The following is a 24,599-nucleotide window of genomic DNA, read 5'->3' as shown; positions in this document are numbered from 1 at the left end:
ATTTAAACTATGATATGCAAATTGGGTGGAACATGAACGCAAACTTCAATATAAAACAAAACTCAAGTATCTTTAAAAATCCCTATCCCGGAAATAAAATCTCAAATGTTTCCTTTATTGTTTTGATGGAATATTAACAGTAAGAAGAGATCAGTGTGTGCAAAAGTAAGCATTAAAGGCCTTGGGAAGGAAGTCTTTGGTTTGCTTTCAGTTTAGCATTTAGCTATGAGTAGCTCTCATTCTCATTCCAAGAAGTCATCCATTGTTTCTTCTCCGGAGGATCCATTTCCTTTTTCCCCGGCATATAGTCCCTCTCTTCCCTCTTTTCCCTCTTTATCCGCACAGCGTTATAACTGGGGACGCTGTCATCATACTTGGAGCGTTTGAAAAATCCACACTGTTCGGAAAAACAGGCAATTAGCATAGCGTCATGCTAACAATGCTCAACAGCATCATTTTTACTGGAAAACGAACAAAGACATAGTGATGTTGTGTGTGCAGCATGCCTAGAATGAGGTCAGAACAAAACATTCAATGTTTTGAAGAAGACATAAGCAAGAATCATGTGCTGAAAGCGAGAGAGATGCTCCGATAAATAACCCAAGCAGGCCAGAGAAATGTGCAAGTTCCTGAATCAAGCCACATCTACAGGCTTAAAGAGCTTTAGAGACTCAGACATTCAGTCATACACAGTCACACGCACCTGAAGCTGAGTAAAAGTGAACACAAACATGTATAAACCCTTTTCCAACAACAACGACTTCATACATGATTAGTTTGCATTCCTCATAGCATTTTGCTTATCACTGAGCAATGAAAGCCATGGAAACTGCCACCATTACCCCACATTTGGCATTGACAGGCAGCATGTGCATCAGACAGCAGTAGGTTAGCATTGGCTAATCCAACCTTTCATGCTAGCTCTGAGCACACAGGTCAACTTGATCTGTGAGTTCTTTTACCCTAAGAAAGAGGTTCTCGTTCTCTGTCTGTTTCACTTTACGCATCTGAAGTCAGCCTCTCTTTTTCAGGTTCTTTGTCGCTTTTGCCGAAAAAACCACACTAAAAGGGGTAAAGGTTTCTGTTTTAAATACGTAATGTCATATGAATGAAAATCTGTTTTACACTTTGTCAAAGTTGAAAAAAATGAAGGTAAAAACAGGTTTAGGTAATCCTAAATGGGTTAGGTTGTGAATTTAGTCATGTGACCTTACCTTATAAAGCAGAAAGACCAGTAGGCCCAACAAGAGGAGTCCTAGTAAAATGGCCACCAGAATGACCCACCAGGGCATACCACCATACTGTGCTACTTTGCGTTCAGGAAACACAGTAACGCGTACCTGGAACAGGACAAATTGTATTTTAAAGTGCATTCTTTACTAAGCCCTGCATATCAAGTCAAATTATTAAACATGGAACAAATCATGGAAGGAGAATGAATAAATGCTGTAAATGTCCTCACCAGGGCTGGCTCATTTTTCAGCTGTATATTTGTAGCTGAGGTGAAATCGAGTGATGCCTTGACAATAATATCAATGTAGTTCAATTTTGAATATTCCTGTAAGAAATAGTTGAAATTAGCAAAAGTATACTTACAAATGACAAGGGTAATAATAGAAATGTTACTCTGTATTCAAGTTCGTTTCATGTTTTTTTTTTATGATTTATGTGATATAACCATCAAGAAAAAACAAAAATACATCTTGAATACACACGAGTGAACGCATCTTATATGATGATGATTTTCATAAAAGGTTTTTAAACATAGTTTGCAAAGTAAAAAGTAATTTACACATGGCATTTTACCTTGACTTAAACACTTTTTTCTAATATTAAAAAGCAGTGAAGCAGTTTTGTTAATATATATATATATATATATATATACATACATATATATAGTTATAATAATAATATGTATAGATAGATAGACGTAAAGTTACCAAATAAAGTTTCTTTTCAAGAATTTTCATTTTATTAAAGAATTATTATTATTATTTTATTTTTTATCATCCAGACATTATTTACTCAAATTATATTCTGAATTTTAATTGGGAAATTTAAATCTGGCTCATCATAGAGGATCTGCATTCAGATCATTGTAGGTATGAATTCCATGTGTTTTTGAATAAATGTAACCATTTAAAAATGAGGGTCACACCTCTAATGAAAGATCACACTCACCTCCAGGAAGGTAGCGTTCCAAAGGTAAGCTCTCAGGCTAATGACAGCATTGCTGTCCATTCCCATTAGAGGACATCTGAATGTTATACACTCCGCCCCATCCTCACAGGACTAAAAACACAACAAGCCAGTGATTACAAACAAGAGGCTGATTATCAATGAAATTTCATTAAGGAAATACATACAATGCATTCCGAAAATATCCAGCCCCCTTCAGTTTTGCAGCCTTATGCTTAAATGTGTCTGAATACTTGCCAATGTGTTCAGATTTGTTTCTTTTTGCAAAGTTATCACAAATACGTTTTTTTGCTTTGTTGTTGTGAGTAATTTAGTGTAGACTGATGTGATCAATTCAGCATAATGCAGCAACATAACAAAATGTGATACAAATTAAGGGGTCTGAATACTTTCTGAATATTTGAGTGACTTTACCAAAACTGTGTATTTCCTCTTGTCAGTAAAAAGAGAGACTGTTCCCTCTTTTGCCGGAGTTTCCCCAATTTCACGTTTAGTTCGTGACACTAAAGGCTCCTAGATAACACATAATCAGTTAATTCCTTTATAGAAGCATATCTTTTATTTCTATTTATGAAAACTAAAGATCATTTTGACAGTAGTTATGATATTAGGACTACCTTCAAACTGAGTTTGTTGACCTCATCTGGTTTGGAGCAGCTGAAGCTGTCTAAATCGGTTGAGGTTATCTTCATGAGGTACAGCAGCCACTTGCCTTGGGAGTTATGCTTAGGCCATTGGATAATCATAGATGCCGTGCCGAACGACTTGAGGGGTTTGCCCAAGTTAGTAACCTGTCAGTCAGTATAATGAACAGGATCCATCTTTTAACAGGCTACTAAATATCTTCACATGTTTGATAGCTAGAATGCAATTAAAGAAATACTCATACAATCAAAGGAAGAATTGTAAATGTACAAAATTCCTTCAATGATGTTAGGAAATCTCATAGTTACCCTGAATTCATAGTCAATTGGACTGCCAACATCAGTTGCCAGTTTCATGGCACTCTCTCCTTTAACTTCTCCAGTAAAGTAGACCTGAGATGGCTTAGCTACCCTGCAGATGATACACGATGACATAACATGATGTTACAAAGACAGAACATTGATAATATCATCATCAGAAGTGTAACTGAGAAATAACACTGCTGTTTACAAACCTACCCTGTGAGAGACAACAGCAGTTGGATCTTAACAATGGCTTTGGCTTTGACTGCTGGTAACTGCTTCTGATCACTTGTCCTGCAATTAACGAAAAGCAAAAAGAATACATCAATATGTAAATATGGACATGGCTAGTGCTAAATTAGCTTTGATAATGTGCCTGTATACTATCCAGTGTTATGTTGTCACTCACGTTTTGAGTTTAAGGTCAATTTCAATTTCAGTGGTATCCAAAGAAATTCCTCCCGTACTCAGAATGATGTAAAAAGTTGTCTGAAAAAGTGTTTGTTTTTTTCATGAATGTTAAGTCCAAACTATTTAAATGATATTGTCAAATATCATTTTAAATATTTACCTCTGCATTTCTAATGAACGGATTTCCAAGATCACAATCAGCTTGAGACCCGTTCTGATTGGCTAAACAGCTGATCGGTTTTTCCTGTAAAGATTTAAGAGCACTTAAAAACCAATTCTTCATAATAATAACAAACAACGAATAAGTTCTATATCTGGCAGCTGGACTTACACTAGATTTAGTGCGAACGGCAGAATAAGAGAGGGATTTGGGGAACGAGGCAGTCAGCTGCGCTTCATAAGCATCTTCACCCTTGTTGTTCACCTTGAGCTCCAGGGCAATGTCCTTCTGATCGCTAAGAGACAGAATGGGAACTCCATTTTCTCTGTGAGGAAAGAGAAACAGAGAGATTAAAGATACACTCTTCTTCATGGCACTTTCTTTTGCCATTTGCTTTGATTAAAAAAGAGTACTTTGCTCATTCGCTTTCAAGAATTACGCAACTGATGTCACTTGAAACAAGACATGAGTGTGCAGTTATGACATAATAATATGACATGATAGTCATTTAATTGAACCCCCCCCACAAATATACAATAACAAATAAAAACTTACTCAGGTAATGGATGAAAGATGTCCCTGTTTGGTTCCCTAGAGTGTAATTTATACTGTAGTTGCAGGTCACTCTGACATACATGGTCAGTACCACATCCTTCCTTGATAAATTGAACCTGAAAGGCAGTATGATTCAGAATTAATACTGAATGAGATGTAAAAGTATAATATAATGAAAAAGCTGAGCGTTTTTTTTTAAGAGCTATAAATATAAAATCAACTGAACAGTAACAAACAGAAAATGTAAATGTTTTATTTTTTATTTTAAATAGTTAACTCAATACATGTAGCCTATCTGATATAATTGATTAATGTGAATAATGGTTGTGTAATTAATCTGATTATTATATGATAATACACTACCATTCAAAAGTTTAGGGTCAGTAAGATTTTTATTTTTTTTTGAATTTCAGGATTCAACATGGATGCATTAGATTGATCAAACGTGACAGTAAGTCAACCATTTTCAACTATGATAAATACAAATAAATGTTTCTTGAGCACCAAATCAGCATATTAGTGTGATTTCTGAAGGATCAGAAATCTGAAGACACTGACTAGAGAATGGGCTGCTGAAAAATCAGCTTTGCCATGACAGGAATAAATTATATATTTTTTCAAGATATTAAAATAGAAAACAGTTGTTGTAATAATATTTCAAAATATAATTGTTTTAATTGTCTTTTTGCATAAGGTACTTCTTTCAAAAACATTTTTACAAAATCATACCAATCACAAACATTTGAACGGTAATGTATGTAATGATATGGTATATAGCTGAAAAAAAGATGTAAAGCTCATTATTGTTATCAACACTTTGGTTAAGAAGAAGGTGGTTACATTGGTGACAGTACTGGCTTCTTGACTGGAGTCCAGAATGGGAAGCAGGTTAGGGAGAGCAGTCTGTCTCTTCCTGCGAGCGGTTGGCTTCAGGATCTCCACAGAGACTTCAATGGGAATGCCTCTCATTTTGTCTTTTAGGGTTTCCTTTGAACATGACATACTTGCATTATTAAAATCCACTAACATAATAGCACTAACATTGACACTCCTGATGTAAAAAACAATCCCAATTTAATCACCACTAGGTGGCAGTACTTCCTTTTCACTATATTATGGTAAAACTGTTGCGTTGTTGTTACAATTTATGTTGCTACTTAAACAACATGTACGGAGCCCTGCACATGACTAATTCGTTCCCTTGATTTATTTTTCTTGCATGTCATGTGCGGGCCTCCGTTAACATGTCACTCAGTAGTTATTATATTACCCTCTAAATGGGATGCTGTAAAGCTGCTATTGATCTGCTGTACCTGCAGTCTGAGGTCTCTCGTAACACAGCTTTCTGTGCCCTGACCCTTGAGCAATACGTTCCCTTTGCTTTCATACTCATTGGTTGAGCTCGGGGTGAAGATGACTCTAGAAGGAAGATTAAGTTTCTTCCTTTCAGATTCAACTCTGATAATGTATGCCACCTCTGCAGAAGAGAAAAAGACATGTTCATCAGCATACAAAGCAACAAAAAAACATTGCCATTTGTTTACAGAGATGAGATTCTGGACAACACAGATGAACAATTACTGAGAAACATGAACTCACGCAGGTTAGGACTGTAGGTTTTGGGGTTGGCAGAAAAACTGAAACAGGCTTTCACGCTAAGGCTAGAACACAAAATAAAGCTTTGCTTCAGAAAAGGTTTACCATTTGGTAAAATGTTTAAAGGGTTGGTTCACACAAAAATGTTCTGTCAATGGAGGGACAGGAAGCTCTCATATTTGATCAAAAAATATCTTCATGTGTGTTCCAAAGATGAACGGCTTTGGAACGACATGAGGAATTAGTAATTAATGACAGAATTAGCATTATTGGGTGAACTATCCCTATAAGGATTGCTTGTTTTGTTTATAGTTTTCTCACCATATATTGTCACCACAGTTTTTCTGAGTAAGGTCTAGCTCCTTTGGTGTGGTGGTGACAGTCTTTTCAATGTTGATCACTGACCGTGCCCTATAGTGTAAAACACATAATTAATGCATTCAGTGAATTTATCAATTTATCTATTGTGCTAAATGAATAGCAAATTTTGTAGCCATTTTACACCATTTTATAAAATGAAGACATAATAATGCATGTTAATACTATTATTAAATTATTTGTATTATAATATTAATGATAAATATAATCAATGATTAATATATAATAGTGTTCTTTCATTGTTAATAAAGAATCCTTTAAAATAATGATATGTTGTCTATCAATATGATCATACCTGTACACAAGCACTGAATCAGAGAGAGATCCAATAGCCAGATCTGGGTAAGAATTTCTGTCCATATCCATATTCCCAGCAAGAGAGTATCCAAAGAGTTTCACATTGTGATCTTTTCCTTCAAGAACCTGAAATGATTGAATATACGTTATTTAAAAAAATGAGTAAATGAAAGAATGTATTAACACTGAAAGACAACTGAAAGAAAAGAAAAGTGAATATATGGCTAAACCTGGGATTTTGTTAGGCCTTTAGGTGAACCATGGAATATATATACGTTTCCAGCTCCATCGCTCTCATATGGGGCACCGACAGCAACATCTGAGAAAATAAATTACAAGTTATATTAATAAAAAATTATCTTTGTGATTATCATAATTTCTATATCATTACTATAAAAGTGTTTTAATATTATTTTCTATATAGATTCACATATAAGTGTAATGTTAAAAGGATAGTTCACTTTGAAATTAAATTTTGGTATGTTTTAGCTTACCTCAAGGGCATCCAAGATGTAGGTGTCTTTTTTTCCGCAGTAGTTTCAATTTTGATATTTTTAGGTCAAACCGTTCTTGTCTGTCAGTCATATAATGCAGGTCTATGGTCACTGTCTCAAAGAGACGCGGGCGGGTATAGATATATATACTAGATGTCGCATTGGCTACGGTTTCGCAGTAGCCAAGGCGACATCTAGTGTATATATCTATACCCGCCCGCGCCCTCAGATCATTTGGACGCGGCTGTGTTCAAGAGGTAAAAACGATATAAATACTGTTCGTTTTCTCACACAAACCGCTCGTTTCGTGTCTTAGGCCATCAATGTGTACTTACGATGGGGAATTGTTTTAATTTGGACTCTGTGCATGCTCTTTGAGACAGTGACCATAGACCTGCATTATATGACTGACAGACAAGAACGGTTTGACCTAAAAATATCAAAATTGAAACTACTGCGGAAAAAAAGACACCTACATCTTGGATGCCCTTGAGGTAAGCTAAAACATACCAAAATTTAATTTCAAAGTGAACTATCCCTTTAAGAATTTGAGGATTTGGAGTAGGTTATGTTATGTTTAGCGTATGTTTCTAAATGCATGTTTAATGTTTTTATTATGTATATATTTAATGTGAGTTCTAGAGTGTCATCACGATGTATGTACATTATGGCATCTCTTCTTCTCTATTTATCTTTCCTGGAAACTGTTTGCATTACCAGCACATACCATGATAACCATCCAGGTTCACATCTCCCATGCTTTCCACAGCCAAACCGAACATGGAATTGGCTGGTCCCTCAAACCTCTCGGGGGTGATCTTGTCCCAAGCCCCTTCCTTATTAAGGTAAACATAGATGGCCCCACCGATATCACCTTCTTTAATAAAGTACTGAGGTGCTCCGACTACAATGTCCTGCCACCTGTTTTAATAATCAGTGCAGCAAAATGATACATGTTGGTAATGATTGGTAACTAAAACGATCAAAAAATATATAAAATAAATATACATTGTATTAATTGAAATTAAGTTCAATTAGAATTATTAGATTAAAAACTTAAACTTAAAAGAAAAATTTGAAATGTTGCTTTGACAACTAAGTGAAATAAAATAATTAAAGGTTAAGATACTAACAAATTAAAAATATTACAAACGAAAACTGAAATAAATAAAAATTCATACTAAATGCAAATATTACAAAGATGAAACTGAAAATATAAAAATAAAATAAAATATTTAATAATATATAATATAATATAATATAATGATGTATTTTGGATCTTACAAATATTACAAAGATGAAACTGAAAATATAAAAATAAAAATAAAATATTTAATAATATATAATATAATATAATATAATATAATATAATATAATATAATATAATATAATATAATATAATATAATGATGTATTTTGGATCTTACCCATCTCCATTGATGTCTAGCACTGCAAGGTCATAACCAAAGGAAGAGGCAAGTCCGGTACCCTCTAGTATGTACTCAGCCGTCAACAAGGATGATTGACCTACTTCCTTCTTTAATAGCACAACTGCCCCACTGTGATTGGCTCTTGGAGCCCCAGCAACTATAGTCAACTGACCCCTCTTGGTCAGCATTTTTCCAGAGTCCAGAGAGAAACCTGTCACAGATACAACCAATCAGAAGATTTGCTAAAGATTTGTTAAGCAAAAGAATACTGAAATTATGTCAGTGATTAAGAAATATGCAATGATAACCTACGAACAACATGAATGTGAACATTCATGGTTCTGATTGACTTGGACACTCCATCATTTTACCCATGCGATGTGAATGAAAACAAGAAACCAACAACAACAACAACAACAACAACAACAACAAAACACAGTAATGTAGCAACAACATTCACATTTTGTTCACAAAAACGACACAATGTATAGAATGTATAATGACCAGGATGAACGCAAATAATTGATAAAGTTGGCGTCCAGGAAATCCCACAAACCTAAATAGCTATTGGATACCACATCATAAATGTTCTCCTTGGCCACCTGAAGGGGAGGTGACTGATACACAAACTGATCAGGATGATTACTAGATATGCTAGACATGAACAGCACACCTACAGTTTCACAAACAAGATTTGTACTCAATAAAGCAAACAGCCAAAGTTAGAAGTCAAAGTAGAATAGGCAAATAGAAGCAAAAAGGAGTAAATCCAAACAAAAGGTAAGAAAGGCAATACATATCTATGCCTTGCATCCTACCGACACCCATGTTAAAACTGTGCTGAAAAGTTTATTCACTTAATCGAGTTCTTTAGCGAGTCACATGATGGACTAATGATCGGGTGATATGGATGATGAATGGATTGTTATGTGAGGATGGACTCACCTAAATAACTGTTGGAAGGGACAGGCACCAGGTCTGGATCCAGTCGGCTTTCGTCTCCAACCTCATATGGGCCATCATCAAAAATATTTTCATCCCACAGAGAGCTGTTCTTCTGTTCCACCCGCACCACTCCTGATATCCATCCAGTGGAGGAGTGAGTGAACAAGGAAAGGAAAAGGGTGAAGGGTTGAGGATGGAGAAAGTGAATGAGTGGAGAGATGGAGCAAAGATGTCAAAGTTTAAATAGTGGGGGATAAAATACAATACGTCAGATGCAATGAACGGACAAATCAAATCTGATGTACTAACGTCATGAGGGCGCCACGAATGTGGGGAATTATGGGTTTTGTTCGACATTGGCCATTGTAATTGATCTAACCTTAACAAATGATGTAAACTGGATTTTCACTGAATATTGAATATGCCAGAAATAATAAGATTTACCATGAAATTTACCATGAAGATCGTAATACATACATGCAGTAAATACAAGCACTTTAATCCTCCAATACCTTTCCAGTTGTAAGCACCCGGTGCTCCAAACACCAGATAGTGATAGTCTTTTGTGAATGTAGCAGACAGACCCTGCTGGCATGAACCAAACCGCTCGTGTCCTCTGTTTCTCCCGTTACAGAACATCCAGTCCCCTCCATCTTCATCTGAGCCTGCATCAATCGTCAGGTCCTGACTTAGTACGTAGCAACGACCCGTCACGTCACGTAGCTCCTGAGCTGTGTTCACAAATAAGCGCCGCTGGTAGCGATGCGCACAGACCTGGAGAGCGACACGGTGAGTTCATATTAAATCAATGAAATGAATAACATAATTAACTAAACTAAATAATAAATAAACACATTTCTTTGCACTGTTACAAAAATATATTTCAGCCAAAAAATTACTGTTCATCGGGTTTGGTGTCGGTAAAATGTTTTTGGTTTTTTTATGTTTGAAAGTCTCTTATACTCACTAAGGCTCGTTTATTTGATCAAAAATACTGTAGAAACAGTAATATTGTGAAATATTATCACTATTTAAAATGACTGTATTCTGATTTAATATATTTTAAAATGTACTTTATTAAAATTTGTTTAAATTTTCTATTAAATATATTGTGTAACATTCTAAATGTCTTTACTGTCACTTTTGATCAATTTAATGTGATAACAGGATAAATGTATTCATTCAAGTCCATACGAAGTAGTGCACCTTATTCCAGTCTTTTAAAGGGGAAATTTTGATTTAGCAGGAACGCACTTATTTATAGAAGGACAAACTGTACACACTTATCTTGTTGTTGATTTGGACATGTAAAATATTTGAATAGGATTTTAGAAGCTAGGGTGGAATACATGATTTACAGTAAATTTTATGTATATTTCAGCTTGTTCCTCACACAAAACTGAAGAGGCCTCATTGTGATAAACACTAAACACTTTGGACCATAATTACATTTGTTTTTAGTGACATGAGGATGAATAGATAATGACAGAATTTTCATTTTTGGGTAAACAATCTCTTTAAGGGATATACAGACATGACAACTAGCTCTTGTACAGCAATTTACATTAAAACTATGGGATATCGGTTCCATATCGGTTATAGGCTTGCTCATTTCCTCAATTTTTTACACTTGCAATGTCATCTTTAGCTAATCTGTAATTCCTTGATTTACTTGTAGCATATAACATGATCGATTTTAATATCTTAATATGATTCTAAATATCTGCATTTACCGGTCATCAGCCATAACATGAAAATAATTATTGGCTTAAAGGTATTGGTCAGATTTTTAATATTGTTGCTTCCCTAATTTAAACGCACACGCACACACACACACACACACACACACACGCACGCACACACGCACGCACGCACGCACGCACGCACGCACACACACACACACACACACACTCTCTCTCTCTCTCTCTCTCTCTCTCTCTCTCTCTCTCTCTCTCTCTCTCTCTCTCTCTCTCTCTCTTACCAATATCTTTCCTCCAGGTCCCTGGCTCTGTACAGTAGCTCCCATCCACTGGTTTTGCTTATTTTCGGTTTGCAAGTTTTCTACATGCACAATAAAAATACCTCACTTAACACACACACAAACTCATTATAACGTATAATGTGTCATGTTTTCATGTGTTTGCGTTTACCGTCATTGTCAAACATTACTCGTTGGCATGACTGACTGGGAGAAGTTATGTCACAGTTGTACATCCCTCCCGTAATTGTTGACGTTTGCTTGGACAATGCTTTAGCTCTTGGGGCACCAACCAGCAACCTGTAAACCAACAAACAGAAATGTACTCATGGATTTGCAATTTTGTGAATTTAATATTAAACAATATATGATCTTTCATTCTTCTTCTTGCTAAAGCAGCTCCAAATTACACAAAAGAGACTCAGTAACCAAAGCAGATAACATACTTGGCATGATCATTGTGTGAATAGGGTTAATATGCTTATCAAGAAGTAAAAAAAAATTTTTGCGGAAACATGACCAATAATGTGGTAAAAATGGCGATCTTATAATAGTTTTAATAAATGATAAATCTGATACACTCTTTGCAACAGACTCAGTCAACAATTGAAAGTCTGGAGCAATATTTGCGCTTGTTACAGTGATTTTGAATAAGTAAATGGCTTCATGGCATCATTATCTTGTATTTCCCCACACATGGGTTTTCAGTAGGATCCTCAGTAGAAACAATGCAGATTCAGCAGCCCACACTGAAAACACATGCACACTGTGTATTAGAGAGGGCACTCATTCTATTCTTTCCACTGAAAAACTCAAGAGAAGATAATTTCTCTTCTGAATAAAAGAAAATGTAGGCCACAGAAAGCCTAGGTATCCACCACTCAATGGCTGTATCTCTGGTTTCATTTCATTTATGAGAGTGAAAGGCTCTTTTCTTTTCTTTGGATTGACTGGCTCAGCGATAACATTCATCCCAACACTTCACAGATTTTAGCTACACAAGTTCTCTTTGTGGGCATAGACAAAAAGGGTCTGACTGAAAGAAAGCCTACATGTCCCACAATTCCCTCACCAAAATCCTGAAGGAATAATAACAATGGGTAATGTCCTAGAACTTTACAGATGCATACACTGGTTTTACCTTTTGCAGATGCATATATTTTTTTGCATAAAATAATAGAATAATAATAATAATGTTTCTAGAATAATAGAATGCACACAAGGCATTTAGGGGTGGGAATTCCCCCCATTTTCATAAGTGTATTTCATGCCTAGATCTACTGATAATTCCATCAATCCCAATTCCTTCTGTGCCTAAGACTTAACAAGCATATAGACCAAGACTCTGTGTCTGGATCACAAAAAGAGAATAGCTTTAGAGTCACATTTTCCAAACAGACAGAGACAGCACTGTTTTTCTGAAAGGGCAACACAAACTTTTCTGTGTTGGGCAAAAATAGCCACTGAATACCTGCTATTCATTCCACTCTCAAGAGCATACAGATTGCTATATCTGATGAAAATGCTCATGATTACATTAAATCTAATGCAATGCACAGGCTGAAATGATCTACATTACACATTACACATCCAACAAAGAACAAAAAACATTCTAGTGTCTTTTAACATTATAAGAAAAACAAAAAAAGATTTTACTTACAAAACATTCATAAAAAATATTCTCATATAAACACACTGTAATAGTTCATTACAGTTCAAAACTCAATTACGCCAAAATTCTATTCAAAATTGACTTTAATCATGAACAGACAATAACCAACAGAGGACTGAACTGAACAGAAAGTACATACTGTATGTGGGAGATTAAAAAAAAACTGATGATTATAAATAATCACAGAAACAGAACATGATCAGAAACCAAAACTAAACAGAGAAGGAAAACGTGAACTAAAGGACACAGAAAAGAATATTAAAATAAGAGTCCAAGACCGTGACACACATACACACACACACACACTGGCATGGCAATTCATAACTATTTTATGTTTTTGCCAAATTCAATTTATACAATCTCATTGATACATTTTCATAGGATCTGCTTACGCCTCACTGAGGGTTCTGTTTAGGTGCGGACCTTCATGCTTACTTTTTTCATAAATTTTCGAAGAAATCAAACCATACAAATTTATACGGAATTGCCAGCTCGTAAAATAGTTAAATTTTCTCATGAGAGCGGGTTGATACATACTCTGTAGTTGCAAGATTTCCGAAAATGACTGCACACAAAACCCCTACATTTCATTAAAAGCTTTGTTATTGAACCCGCATCGCATCTAAATTGACCTACACGTTTCAGGAAATTGCTATAATCTGGATCACAGTCAACTCCTAAACAGCATCATTCCATTCTGCAAACCCCAAATGATTTGGGTAGAAACAAAACAATTTTGAAACACAAACAACTTAAGGCTGGAATGCACTACACAACTCTTGCCTAGATTTTTGCCACAATTTACAGTCTGGAGGAATCAACGCTAGTTGATTAGCTAGCTAGCCAGTCTCCAGATATTGGGCAGTTTGAGTAGACAGATTTAGCAGAAAATCATGTAGTGTATGCTGGCCAGTGGGAACAGACTTTTTAGCTTCACAAATCTTAATCTATCCAGTTGGAGGATATCAAACATGTTTTGCATAATTTAGAGCATATATTGTTTTCATCAGTCATGTGTCTCAAAGCAACGAGGCACACGTTCCTGAATGAGTTTGTTGTGTTTGAAACAACTTGAAAGTCTGGTAGTGTGTGATTGTGGGTGATGTAACGTGTCTCCATTAATCATTCCCCAGGGGGATGTAACCAGTATGTATATATATATACAGGATAAACAAGGCCACAATTCCAAGGTAGAATAAATAAATAAATAAATAAATAAATAAATAAATAAATAAATAAATTGGAGAGAACATCACACAAGAACTAAACATTTTTATTTTAAAACTTAAAAAAAAAAGTCCACAAGCACAACCGAAAGATGTAAGATTCATAAAGTGAGAGGGATAAAGCGATAGAAGGAAAGAGAACAGAGAGGACAAGTATTCTATTTACTGAGAGCTCATTCAGAGATAGAGCTTCATGTGTCCTGAGGCCAGAGTCCAACACTGGCATTCAATAATGATACAGACACAGAGAATTATGTCTCATCTGTTAACTATTCCAGGCTCTCAACATAATGAGAAAGAAACAATTAAGCAATTACTCATTCTAGAGAGCAAATGGTCTTGACTTCTAACGCATTTCATATAGTTTCAATATAAAAATAAAAAAAATGCTGTTTTGGCAAATGGAAAAAGGTTACTCTGATCTTGTAAAGTATTTTGCAGAATACTTTTTTTACTCTTGCAACACTAGCCACTCATGTGTTGGGATGTTTGACCAAATATATTATTTCAATCAGTTCATAAATCAGCAATATGCCTGCATTAAAAGTTTATAGGCTAATGGCTGGTGAATTTACAATACAGTCATATAGACAATAACCAATAGGATAATATCTATTTCAACTGCAATATTTTGTTATAATTCAAATCTTAAGAATCTTTTGAATAATTGCAGAGCACAAGACATGAAAGTGTAAGAGAGTTTGGCACTATTGTCAATAAACTTAATCTGGCTAGCTAAATATTATGGTGCATTTGAGTATGCCATGTCAGAATTATCATAATTTTAGTTTCCAACTCGTCCTTACATATCTTTGTCCTTACATAATTTTGTGAAAGCTCCAATTTGACTGTGACATCATGTAACACCCAAAATGGCTGCTAACGGTAGTAACTTCTACACAAATTTCTGTTATGCCATTTAGCCAGTGTTGTTTGTTGCACTTTATTGATTACACAAGAGAAAAGATGTGAATTTTGCTGTCAATACCAACAAATCCACACTAAGATTCATTTTGGCATTTATGAGCTTTGCCGTAGAAACAAATAATTTCTGAAACGTAAACAACTTAAGGCTGGAATGCACTAAACACTAAACAGCCTGGAGGAATCGTCTAGTTTATTAGCTAGCTAACCAGTGTCCAGATATTGGGCAGTTGGAGTTGACAGATTTTGCAGAACATGTCGTGTATGATGGACACATACTTTTTAGCTTTAGGAATCCATCCAGTTGGAGGATTTCAAACACATTTTGCATTTATTAGAGCATATATTATTTTCATCTGTGTCTTAAAGCAACGAGGCACATGTTCCTGTGTGAGTTTGTTGTGTTCGGATTCGGAACAACTTGTCTGGTGTGATCTTCATTCGTTTGATGCCCAGTTTTTCTCTGTTACCATTTACAAAGTCAGCAATAATGTGGCAAGTGTACGGAAAATGTATGATAGTGTTTTAAAATCTGTTCAGTTTTTAAAAGTCGTGTAGTGTATCTCAGGCTTTAGGCCGTGTGTCCACCAAAGTGTTTTTAACCAGCTGAACACACCAGGCACTCTTCTAAAAAGAACACCTAGCAGTTTAGCTTTTTTTTCAGTTGAGACACTTTGCTTGCTATGATACAGAATATTTGCATAAGTGTTACTAGATCTGAATATAGAAATGCCGACACAATATAAAGTATATGCTCTGGCTCTTGTTTTCGTTGTACAAGCAGGGTGACAGTTGGTCAGTGTGGCATTTTCCCTGCCTCTCCTCCTCTGTGATTGGAAAGCTGGGTAAAACAGTGATGAGCGCTGCGTTTTACCCAAAGTCGAAAACTTTTAAACTCGGCACCCAGAAAAAAATGCCAAGCACTCAGCGTGAAATAAATGCTCAGCACATGGTCACGCAGCTGCTGCCGTTTTTAAATACGCAGCGCTCTCATTGAAAACAAAAAAATGCTTTGATGGACACACGGCCTAAAGGACCATTCACACAGAACGTGTTTTTCAATGTAGCTATCAGTAAACACGCTTGACAGACGTCTTTAACCATTGCACTCACTTCTTTTGACACTTCTTTTAGCAATAATTCCAAATTATATCCAAATTCCAAAACACTGCATTAGTCTTTAATTCAAAACTTTATCTGAATGTTTTGTCACATCTCTTAACCAACACTTGTTTACTCACTGTTGGCTAAAAGCAAGTTTTTTTGTTGTTTTTTTTACTTGAGAAGCAGTAAATCATGGTAATATAGTGTACTAGGCCAAACAATTTTATCATAATTTTGTATGGAATGTTAAGCATTGGTGTTTTAAAGAATCTACAGAGGCGGCCACTGCTATGGTGCAAGAGCTGGTTCTGCTGAGGAGGTTTGGAGTGTCATGGTTCACATTACGAACTGACAGCAGCTGAATTACAGCTCCAGATGTGCTTCAAACATTTCAAAGACTCAAGGCTTAAAGATACAGAGTGCAAACTGATATTACCTGACCTACTGTGCACAACATAGGTGCTGCTGGAGAACAAGATTTTCCGACTCCCTTAAGGCAATGATAAATGAATGACTACATAAGTCTAGGAATGGATATTCACAAAATATGGTGTTTGATAGAGCCAGGGCCATCGCTAACATTCACAGGGCCTGAGAAGAAAAAGGGGGAGTGGAGCTTTGATCTTTTGGGGGGGTTGATCTTTCTCCATGGCTCAATAGAATATACTATTCAAGACCTTAGAGACAAGTCTTAGTGGCCCCCTTATCATAGCTCCTGGAATGTTACAGATGCAGTAAACTGCAGGTTTACATACATAAAGCCCATTAAATATGGTAGTCAAAAGCAGGCACGGCGCCAGGATTCCAGTTTTGGATGTGCCAGACCAATTGTGGGTGGGCCTTAAATTAAAAACGTTATCACATCACTGTTTAACCTAATAAAAATCTGTGCTTACATAATAGAGATTTTAATAGCTTGATGCTCTTTAAATATTTTGTTGCATTTTAAAAAGTTTCGGTGCATGACGGACCTATCCGCGATCACTCTTCTTGGTTCTGACCAAAGAAGAGCGCTTTGGAATCTCCATTACGCATCATACCTGGCTGTGCTTTAGCGCATCTCTCTATAGACCTAAGGCCTATAGACTGTAAAAGTGGTCAGGAATCCAATATTTCCCCAAAACATAGTTTAGTTCTGCTCGTATAACATGAAGCCGAATATTTCACAATTCAGTTCAATTGTTTTAAGTTTTCAACAGATCAACAACACTGCCCAACAGTTTCAATCAAATCCGGTCATAAGTGGCAATAGACCTGTTTGACGATTTCATACAACATTCATTTCTTTCGATTTCATTAACAACAGACTGAGCTTGGCTTATTATACAGAGAAGATGCATTAAAATGTAGCCTATAGGCTACTACAAGATAATAACTAATACAATAGGCTACCGCCAATTCATCCACAAAGATTAACAGCTACATCCAATCCCGAACCTCACTGTCTGCTGAACTTGCGCAGAAACATCAAAATAGACATAACCAGCTTTTTTAATTGTTTTGAAAACTCGACTGTTGCTAGGTGACGTCACCTCGCCCCATAGGAGCCACAACGAGACATAATTAGAGCTTGATTAAAATCTATGAAACTTTGAAAACATTTAGACTATTTTAGCACAAATTTTGAGCTTATTTGCCGATTTTTAATTATTCTTGACAAAGTTAAAATATATAAAAAGTTTATTTTATTTTTGAAGAAAAGTTTTGGGTGGGCCTGTTGAAAAGTGGGTGGTCCTAGGCCCGTCAGGCACACCCATAACGCCGTGGTCAAAAGCTCAAACATGCTTTCAAAGAGGTTTGTTGTCATGCATCAAACGATTACAACCGAGTTGCCGTTGGCCATATTTGATGTGCTCTATGTACCTAAATTAAATCTGTTCATCACTGTATGAGCAGTTTGTTTCTTCAGAAGACTTGTAAACCGCTAAATTCAGATAATTACTTTTTCTATCCTTATGATTTTTTTGAAGCTTAAAAGTTTTGGTGGAATGGACTTTCAGTGCAGAAATCTCTAAATTATATTAAAAATATTTGTTTTTCAAAAAGTAAAGATATGTGTCGTGTATACTGCAAGTTCGAAAGATGAAGATGAGTCACCAGTTCCAAAACAAAAGTCATTTTAATGACAATAAACCACACGCGTAGCAGTGTGCACTAAACACAAACAATAACTGATAACTGAACAGCAACACAAGAGGAACTTGAATACACAGTGATAACGAACTGAATAGCAAATAGCAAACAGGAGTGTGATAATTAATGAATTGACATAGCAATTAACGATCAAACAGGAACAGAGAACACAGGAAACAAAGATGAGCAACTTAAAAGTCCTTAATAAAGAAACAAATTTAACATAACCGTAACAATATGAGGGTGTGTAAACGATGAACGTTTTTACTTTGGGGTGAACTATACTTTTAAAGATGATCAAGGAAATAATGGATTCAGAAAAAAAAAAAGAATAGGGATGTGTTGTTCTGATATAGTAGCAGCAGAATAAGGCATTATTTGTCCCACACGGTGCATAATTTATTAAAGCTTTTTGCTTCATATCAATTAAATTACAGCTTGTTTAAATGGGGCCACTTTAAATTTAAATAATTGATGGACTTTTGACATCATTACATTGGTGATTGTAGTAATAAGAAAGTAGAGGGAGGGATGGAAGGATGGAGGGAGAGTAGAAATGGTATCGGGACATGACACATCAAATTTCTACCTGCATCCCCAATTTCCCATGAGCACACTGTAGTGGGGAACACTGTTTAAGTTTCTCAGAGAGGTGTGGATCTAGCATGACAGTGGGGCTGGCATGATGCATCCTGTGGACAAACTACAGTAGGATAATAATCCTTGAGACTATTCTATAGGCCAATGCAATACAGTGATGTATAAGGCCAATAGCTGCCTGTTCTCACTGATGTACAAATTCAGCCCAAGATGAATTGCTACTCCTGCACAGGAAGCTAAGAGAATCACAGGAAGAGGAAGAGATAGCCAATTTCCATGCCAAATGGACCCACTGCTCTCTGGGATATGGGCCAACATATTATTGTATATAAAACGTTTTCCTCCTACATTATTCCACCATATGTTAAAGCCAAATCAGATAAAAAGTTTTGATTATTGTTGTTCACACATGTGTCCAGGAAACACTATAGATACCCAAAGAAACCTTCAAAATATGTTACAAAGTCAACTGTGAATGTTGATTAAGACAAAGAGACCCCTGCCCCCACAGAGACTCAGGTTCTGCTTACACCAGGACATGTCTCCTGTGACCACCTGTGATCGGATTTCAAAAGGAGGATCTCAAATTCCAACATTACGTGATTTCGTGACTACATCACTCACAATGTCAGAGTGTTACTGGTTTTCAGATTGAACGCTCATTGTTATTTTATTTAGTTAGATACTTGCATTAGTTGAACTCTGGATGTGCTTGCTTCACATAATCTGTCACTGCATTTTCTGTGATGTCTTGTGCATTTATATGTATGGGCATTCATTTGGTAAATTTGGTGTTGATAAATTGTCATTGCTGCACAAACCAGTAAAGTTTAAAACCGTTCTTTTTGCACAATTGTTGACTCGCAGGTGAGTAAGCGATCCTTCACTCAGTTGTCCAGGATGCATTTTATTAATTAAATGAATGAGTAAAATTGGTGGATATTGGTGGAAATCTTTCCAAAAAAAGAAAAAAGAAAGAAAGTGCTTCAATTGTCTTACGAAACAACTCCCATTGTGAAAGCACCACCAGCCTGCTTCAGTGGAGTACTGGCAAGTCAAAACCAATGAATTGCTAGTGCCAAGATCAGGGCTCAGGTTCAGTGAGAGCTTAGATCTTAAACGTACTTTCTGCCAAGTTATGTTGAAGTCTGGGCACACTTGGTGCAGTGTTTCCCAGTATTCTTACATATTCTCTGTTGCAACAGAACCATTTCACAAAGTAACACAGAAAATAAAATGAGACTCCAGGGTACTCAATACAATACATCCCTAATGTTATATTGACTACAACTACAAGTTAATATTCCACACCTTTGACAACTGAGACATCAGTGAAAAAACTGCAATGAGATATAATATTTATAATAGCAGTGAGAAATAGTATTTTAGATAGGGATATTGGTAATAAAAAAATAAATAAAAAACAGGTCCTGGTCAGGATTTTCATGTAGCCCACTTGACATCAAGATATATTTTCTCTTTTTCTGCATTTGTGTTTTCAAAAATGAAAATGATGTTATTATTTACTTACAATCATGTAGTTCAAACATACTTCCTTTGCAGCTTCCTTTTGTGTTCCACACAATAATAAAAGCTATATGGGTTTGAACAACAGGAGAGAAAGTGAATAATTTTAATTTTGCATTAACTATCCCTTCAACATTTAGATGTATTAAAACAGTCCAAAAAGTGGCTTGTTATTATCAGCATTATGTGTTTTTGTAGTGAGCACACACAGAAGAAGAATGGAATCACTGTCCAGGTATGCTCCTCATTCCCAACTATTTTTCACTTGAGCAAAAGAGCTAACGTGCCAGACAAACATACACACACAGCAGCTCCATCGTGCCAGCTATATGACAAGCCAAGGAATGCTACATCAATGCCCCCAACACACACCCTGCCCTGCCTTGGCCTGCAGTAATGTGAATCACCTTCACACATACACACACCTGTAGGGCATGTGTTACTAACAAGCAGAATTGTTGTGTTCCAACACAGCCAGCCAGTCTGCCAAGCCCATGCATGAGATACACACTGAGGATATGAGTCAGAGCACACACATACACACACACACACACATAAATGTGACTTTCATACACTGGGTGTGGTTTGAAATATTTGAAATACATCATAAATCCATAAAAAAATTGCACAATTCAGCTGGAAGACCAAAATTAGTGATGATTTGCTAATAAACTCCAGTTTGTCTTACTTTGTCTAACTGCTTTTCTGCTAACCATGAGTATGAAGTTTGAATTTTACAGGAAATATAACCTCAACTATAATGTACTTCCTATATAATTTTTTTTTTAACTTTTCTGCAGTTTTGTTTATGTGGTGGTCGTGCTTACTCGTCAACTTGATATTGCAGTACTTTGAGAATTGTTGGCTTTTGTATGATAAAACAGATTGTGGTGTTCCTTATTTGCTGCTTTGGATAAAAGCATGTGCTAAATAATAACTAAATGTAAATGTACATCTCACACATGTTCTAAGCAGTTACACTAAAGCTCATCATCAGTCACTTGCATAACTGGTGGACTCTGCAGGATCACCATGAGGTCAATCCTGGCAGTCTCTCTTCTGTGCTGCCATGGTTGATGGCAGTAGTGAGTTTGAGGAATGAGTTACAGGCTTCTGCACACATTCTTTCACTTGCGTGTTAGGCTTGAAACTAGCAATGCGTGTCTGGTGCTGCCAAGGCAACACAGTGTGTTTTTTTAAGTGAACCACAAAAACAATATCAAACTGTCATGACTGAAAATTCAATAAAATATGTTCTAGAAACACTGTCTAAAGTCTATGTCTCTCAAATAACTTTAAGTGCTAAGGATCCTACCAACAATCTAATCCCTGCAGTGCTTGAAGTCAAAGGATGAAGGAGAACAGACATCTCCACAGTGAGAAAGGAGAAGGAGACTGGACATCTCTAATGACCCCAATGAAGCTAAATATGCACACTATTTCCAAGTAATGAGCACACTGTTGGGTGGTTAAAGTTATGCCCTGAAATGCCCTTTTTCAGCAGCTGTCTTTCTCATGTACCTTTTATTCTGAAATATCATTCTAGTGCACTGCTGCTGCGCAATGCATAACAAACAGTCCCAAATCAAATTCTTTATTTTTTACTATCCTTCATGTTGTTCCAAATTTGTATACATAAATGTCTGGCCCACGTTACTTTTTTTCTTTCTTTTTGTTGTTGTTGCTACATTCACTGCCATATAGCTTTGTTTAAACAAACTCAAATTTAAGTCATTATTCACTAATAATCTTCATCTTAGATAGTCAGTGAGTCGGACACATTCGGTTCAAATCATTCAGACCCTGTAATGGATCTACAGATTCATTTAAAACATCCGACTCATGTGAATCATTCGCTACTTCTCTTGAAGACGATTCAAGGAGAGCTAGGGATGTCATAATTATCAGTCATAATTCAATTGAAGTATTTTCTTTCACAATTACAATCGTATGGCTTTCAGAAAATCCAAGAGGTCTACGTTATACCATTCAGTGATTTTGCGACTTTTTAAGATTTGGGCAGCTCATGAGAGCCTACATTGTTTTGCATGAAAAATACATTATTCTCATTTTGTGTTCACCAGGGTGAAAAAATATATAATACGGGTTTAAAACGACATCAGGCAATGTGAGTAAATGATTGCAGAGTTTTCATTTTCGATTTAATGATTTAAGGATCACCCTTAATGCTCTTGAACTGGTGCAATGGGGGCGATCGAATATGTCTTACAGTAGCCTACGGTTAGGGGTGGATGTGCAATTGTGCATATTACCAGCTACATAGTTGAAATGACAAAAATGTTTAACAACCAAAGTACCTGATCAACTTGCTGCTAAACTCCCTAAGAAAGCCACGATACCTGAACCCCAAAGAGGATGAAATAAATGCTTACATTCTTTTATCAGATGGTCTGAGTTGTCGGTGCATTGCCAGGGAGAAACCGAACAAGCTGTTGGGATCTCCCGTTTTCCTGATAACATTATCTGTGTCCAGGTTGAAGGCAGAGATCAGCGTCCATCCCAAAAAACTGAGAAGAGGTAAGGTTAAAGTCCTGTAAGATCCCATTGTGCTGTTGAGTTGAGTCCCGTTCGTGTCGGGTTCGTGCTTTAGAGTTAAGACTTGCAGCCCGTTTCTGCTAGGTTTGTGGATGCCTATAAGGGAGGAATCTCTCTTACGTCCCTCCTCTCCTCCTCTCCTCCTCCACCCGTCTCCACCCTCTGCCGTGCCTCTACCTGCCAGTACAGCACGGGGCTTCGTTTTTCCTCATTATTCAGCATTCTTTTGGTTATTCGAGCGTATGATATTAGAGATTTATCGTCGTAAAAATAGCAACGATTTCCTTCGAGTGTCATTTCACACGACTCATGATGAGTCTGGTGAGTAAATAGCTGTATGAATGAGAGCTTTCTACACCAAAAACATTGCATTCTGCAGGGAGTAGGCTAACTAATAAGTTGTAACACATTTAAAAGTCTGTTTTTTTTTTTGTTTTTTTTTATATGTTTACCATGTTCTTATATTTTATCCTTATATTATGTAATTTATCTGTTTATATATCTACAGCCCTAAATTGTGCTTGTAGACTATAAGGTACAAAGAGTGTACAGACAGCATGGTGGTAATCAAATGTAGCCTACTTTATTTAATACAAATAAAATAATATTAGCCTATAATTATAATTTGTAATTAAATGCAGGGCCTTGGCTACACTTGAATGATATGCCATTAAACAAACATCTGCTGATTTAGAAGATACCAGCTCTGTTATTTGAAAACATGCAACAGCCAAGATTGCAAATCAAGTTATAAACATATTATAAGACATCCAGGTTGTACAGAATTGAAATGTATGATAGTGATTTCTAATTGGTTGGTTTTACATTTCAGCACTTTCCGTTCTCCCCTACAGCAATATTACAAATTAAAATGAGCTTATCTACATCAGGGGGGTTATTGCAGATAGCACCGAACCACACAAGCATTACTCTTTATCTCTGTTTATCTCTGTGTTTGTGAGCATGAATTCTCAGATGTGCAAATTAACACAGACATCACAGCCTCTAATCTCTGGCTTGTTAGACCTCCCTGTGTTTTACTCGATGTGGTTTAACCTGGCTAAAAGCCTTGTATGTCCCAAATCTGTTTTTAGACAATTGGGGCATTGAAACAATGTAAGCATTCTAATAAAACTGAGCTTGTTTAATGCTACCAAGAGGATTGGGGTGGGTGAGGGTCATACACAAAAGGAATGAAAGACAAAAGTGAAATAGCCTAATTAAAACTGACATTTGAAATAGAGACAAATACGTCACTCATTTATTGACCTGTTAATATTGTCATTGAATATATGTGACCCTGGATCACAAAACCAGTCTTAAGTCGCACGGGTATATTTGTGGCAATAGCCAACAAAACATTGTATGGGTCAAAATTATCGATTTTTCTTTTATGCCAAAAATCATTCGGATATTAAGTAAAGATCATGTTCCATGAAGATATTTTGTAAATTTCCCACCTTAAATA

At 36.1% G+C, this 24,599-nt stretch overlaps 1 protein-coding gene across 1 annotated transcript; it reads right to left on the bottom strand.

Annotated features, from left to right (window-relative positions):
* Positions 1–213: 213 nt before the first annotated feature.
* Positions 214–23,220, bottom strand: itga6b (integrin, alpha 6b). Its single transcript, XM_082164749.1, has 26 exons — positions 22,969–23,220; positions 11,562–11,689; positions 11,393–11,472; positions 9,924–10,185; positions 9,412–9,543; positions 8,464–8,677; positions 7,765–7,958; positions 6,774–6,862; positions 6,542–6,669; positions 6,190–6,279; positions 5,872–5,933; positions 5,586–5,749; positions 5,113–5,259; positions 4,273–4,388; positions 3,889–4,042; positions 3,718–3,801; positions 3,556–3,635; positions 3,363–3,440; positions 3,153–3,255; positions 2,817–2,990; positions 2,614–2,712; positions 2,182–2,292; positions 1,463–1,558; positions 1,215–1,340; positions 963–1,062; positions 214–397 (listed from the first exon to the last, which is right to left on the bottom strand). The coding sequence occupies exons 1-25, from the start codon at positions 23,139–23,141 to the stop codon at positions 1,000–1,002; spliced, it is 3,147 nt and encodes a 1,048-aa protein (XP_082020875.1). The 5' UTR covers positions 23,142–23,220; the 3' UTR covers positions 214–397; positions 963–999.
* Positions 23,221–24,599: the final 1,379 nt, after the last annotated feature.

This window comes from Leuciscus leuciscus, assembly GCF_965113295.1.
Source record: "Leuciscus leuciscus genome assembly, chromosome: 3".
Classification (NCBI taxonomy): domain Eukaryota; kingdom Metazoa; phylum Chordata; class Actinopteri; order Cypriniformes; family Leuciscidae; genus Leuciscus; species Leuciscus leuciscus.
This window is presented reverse-complemented; position numbering and strand designations above follow the sequence as displayed.